Raw genomic sequence first — 3,620 nt, forward strand, 5'->3', positions numbered from 1 at the left:
TTCCATCTCTGTCGATATGCCTCATCCAAAGACATGCATCAGACATGCTCTCGTCTACCAGTACACGAGCCAGAGAGAGTCGCAATTATCAGGCGAGGACTCTCGTGAGCTCTCTAAATTGAAACCGGAGGCAGAATAGATACGTAAAGGAGCTGCCCTTGTTTTCGGCCACCTCATTCTAGTTCCCGCCCCAAGATTGCGAGGGCACGGTCGCATAAACAACACAGAGCTGGCCACGTCTGATGGTCTGTTCAGTGGTGCCGGCTCTTGTACGTGCCGGCTGAAGCATCTGTGCTGGGAGATAGTTCGGACAATGCTTAATTGGAGACCAGACAGGAGGAACAATGGAGCATCCGAGAGACACGGCCGATGCTTGCCCTCTGCATCTCATCAGTTGTCGCTTTTAGTCTCATCTTCCTCTAATCTCATCTAGGTAGACAACCACACTAACAAGTGATCTGGTACAAGTTGGTGTGGTATATCCACACCATACGTCCTGTACGTACGTCCTGCATTACTAGTGTACGGTATGTATGGTGTCACGTGCATCTGCATCTGCCGCTACCACGGACGATCTCTGTAGAACCAAACTCACGCATTGCCCCATCAACAGGATCTGTTTTACCAGATCATGTACGACAACGCAAAAGCGCGCGGCTGGGCGGGACATCAAGAGCCGGCCGGGGATAAAGAACAAAAGAAAGGCGTCGGGACGGATTCAGCTGGATGGCCTGCGGTCTGATGTTGTGATGTGACCGCCCCGACCCCATAGTGACGAGGTGACATGGGATGGAAGGAGAGGGGACGAACAAGGGCCCCGGGATCCAGTGGTGGGTCGCCTGCTGGCTTGTGTTTGGGGTTGCGGTGGCTGCAACAACAAAACAACAACACAACGCCATACACCGCCCAACCAAGCTAGCTAGTTTAGGTAGGAAAGCAAGACAAAGTAAACAAGCTACCCAAAGTGGCCATCGACCCCTCATCTCCTTCGTTTAGTGTAAACACATACACGACCCATCTCTCTCAACCATGTGTGTGTGACGCATCGGACGGAACTTACAATGCGCAGACAGGGCTTTACCGTTGCCTTGCTGCTGCTGCTGCTGCTGCTGCTGCCGCTGCCTTGCCTTGTCTTGTTTGTTGATGAGGTGATACCGCAGACCCGTTTCAACATGCGTATGCCGTGTCTTGCTTATAATGCAAGAAAGAGCCGATGTCGCGGCTTCGTCAAGCTTGCTGTGTCCTCCGGGCAATGCCGCAAGTAGGTGGTCTGCCGGCCCCGGCTTGCCCCTCCCCCAATTATCGTCCTGTTATGTCGTCTGCGACGTTGCTGACGTTGTTGGGGACCGTCAAAGACGCTGGCTCTCTTGCCAACTCTCTGCATACCCGATCAAGCCCGGCCCCCGATTGGTGTTTGGGGTACACAATGTTCCCACTGTTTCTCCCCGCTCTGCTCAAGCAATCAGGCCCAGGGCGGCTGGCGAGTGACGATGGGCTCCGCCTTGAGGCTCTAGGACTCTTTCCCCCGCCAGCCAGCCTCGAGTTTCCCGGAATCCTCTCTCTCACTGGACTTCTGCAAAAACCATGGCTGGCACGACGGTTGGGAACTTGGCAAGCTCGTGTAGGTAGCCTCCCGCCACCCATGTTTCGTTCTTTGCTTCCTCTCTTCCCTTTCCGCCCCGTGATCATCAACCACGCATTGTGGAAACACCTGGGTTCGTCGCCGACTAGGCAAACTCTACTCAACGTTTGGCATCCTGTCTCACTACGGAATCCCACCTCGTCCGTTCGTCAAACCAACAACAACGCATCTCACCAGTGTTGGAGCGGAGCCAGCCCGGCGCTTTTACTTGGTTGTGGGCGACCCCCGCCTGGCGGCTCTCTAGCGCAGGCTAGATGTGGGCGGGCATGGCCAAGGTGGATTCCTTCGAGAAGGGACATGTACATGTAGAAGAAGGATGATTCCAATGACAACATGCGTCCCGCCATCTGCATCTGGCCTTGCACAACGTAGGCTCTCAGGCCCCTCCCCTCTTGTTCTTATTCCGCCGTGTACGCTTCGGAACGTCTGGCAGAGAAAGGCTTGGCCAGTCCTAGCAGCCCCAGTTGTGAGGCCTGAGAGACGGAACTCGCAATCACTTCGACTCAACTCTGGGCATCGTCGTTCCGAAAGTTTGAAGTCACCAAGGATCCACGACCAAGACCCTTAGCAAATGTTCGTAGCGAGACTGGTTCGGCTCCCAGGCATGCCATCCGCGGCCGTTGGACTAGAGCCTACAACAAAAGAAACACAAACAAGCCCCGTCTTCTACTACGGTTGTTTTCTTCTTTTCTTTTGGGCGTTGCCCGATTTGGTTAAACCGTTGCCCCGTACGTCTTTCATTTCTCTTGTTGGAATTGCATAAGAAAACCTGTGTGCCAGTCATGACCTTCCCTTGATAAGGTGGAACAACCCTCAATGCTGCTCAATACCTACGACCGGCCGACTGCTACGTAAGCCCGTAAGCGATTTGGCCAGGAAGCGCACGCCAAGGTATGGCCAAGTATCCGTAGTTGTCATTGCTATCGCCGTGCTAGTCGGCCCACGCCTAGCCCGGGGGTTGACCAAGTATGGGTATATATGCTGGCAATTATAGGAGACGGCAAACCGGAAGAGCTTGCTCTTTTGCCCGCTATGAGGGGAAAAGTATGAAATCGATTAGCGGCAGGCCAGGGTTTCCGACCCGTTTGGGATTCGTCCTGCCAAAGAAAAAGCGCATGGCCGGAAGCTAGCCATGCAACAGGTGCATCAGCTCGGGACCAATGAAGGATGTATTTTTCAAGTTGCCACGAAGAGAGCGCGACAATGCGGCCGGGCTCCCGCATTGAACATGCACGGAGAATTCCACATGGATTGTTATCACCCTGCTAGCAGGCCTGACCGCGTGAAACTTGAAACAAAAAAAGCCTCCTCTGTCTATCCCGCGGGGTTCGGTACGAGAACGTGGTATCTGGTACGGCGCCTTGGAGGGGAGGCGAATACGACGGGACGAGGTTGAAGCAGAGGGTTGCACCTATCCGGGTCCGATGCTACCTATCGTATTGGACGCCGGGAGCCTCTTCGTTGCCCTTTTTATTTTTATTTTCATTTTAATTCATTTTCTCCTTCGAGACGGGGCCACCTGATGACCCTGCTCGGCAGGTTTGTTGGCGCGACATGTCACCTACTCTTTGTCCATAAAAAATGCCGAGTACAGCGCCCCTCCCACTCATCTCTTAGCCCTGAAGATCCTTCACTTGGATGGCTGGGTCTGGCTGCCCGTCATCTTCCCATACACTTTAAATGCGGGATCCGTTGGTAGTGCTACCACCCACAAGCTAAAATAGAGAGAAGGCCGACGCTCTAGATCCCTTGAGCCAGAAAAGCCCTGGCCCGACTGGTCATGCTGAGAAGTGACAGTCTCCAGTGCCGAAAGCTCGATGGGCATCTCCTCAATCGTCTACCTAGGTACCTATGCGGAACTGGTGGTAGAGAGGAGTTCGAGCAGGGAAGCCTGCCTGGTAAAGGGCCGCTTACACAAAAAAGAAAGGAGGAAAGAAATAAGGAAATCGCGCTTTATTTAGCTCCGCCCCAGTTAACC

The 3,620-nt window shown here is 53.9% G+C and overlaps 1 protein-coding gene across 1 annotated transcript; it reads left to right on the forward strand.

The window, feature by feature from the left end:
* Positions 1-1,016: 1,016 nt before the first annotated feature.
* On the forward strand, positions 1,017-2,226 carry LY79DRAFT_213869 (uncharacterized protein). Its single transcript, XM_060551556.1, has one exon. It carries the CDS (start codon positions 1,214-1,216, stop codon positions 1,949-1,951), a length of 738 nt encoding a protein of 245 aa, XP_060414054.1. The 5' UTR covers positions 1,017-1,213; the 3' UTR covers positions 1,952-2,226.
* The last annotated feature ends 1,394 nt before the right edge of the window (positions 2,227-3,620 follow it).

Source organism: Colletotrichum navitas, assembly GCF_030913465.1.
Source record: "Colletotrichum navitas strain CBS 125086 chromosome Unknown LY79scaffold_30, whole genome shotgun sequence".
NCBI classification, from domain to species: domain Eukaryota; kingdom Fungi; phylum Ascomycota; class Sordariomycetes; order Glomerellales; family Glomerellaceae; genus Colletotrichum; species Colletotrichum navitas.

Excerpts from the sequence above, each read along its gene's own strand:
- LY79DRAFT_213869 (XM_060551556.1), top strand. The coding sequence starts at position 1,214 with ATGTCGCGGCTTCGTCAAGCTTGCTGTGTCCTCCGGGCAATGCCGCAA.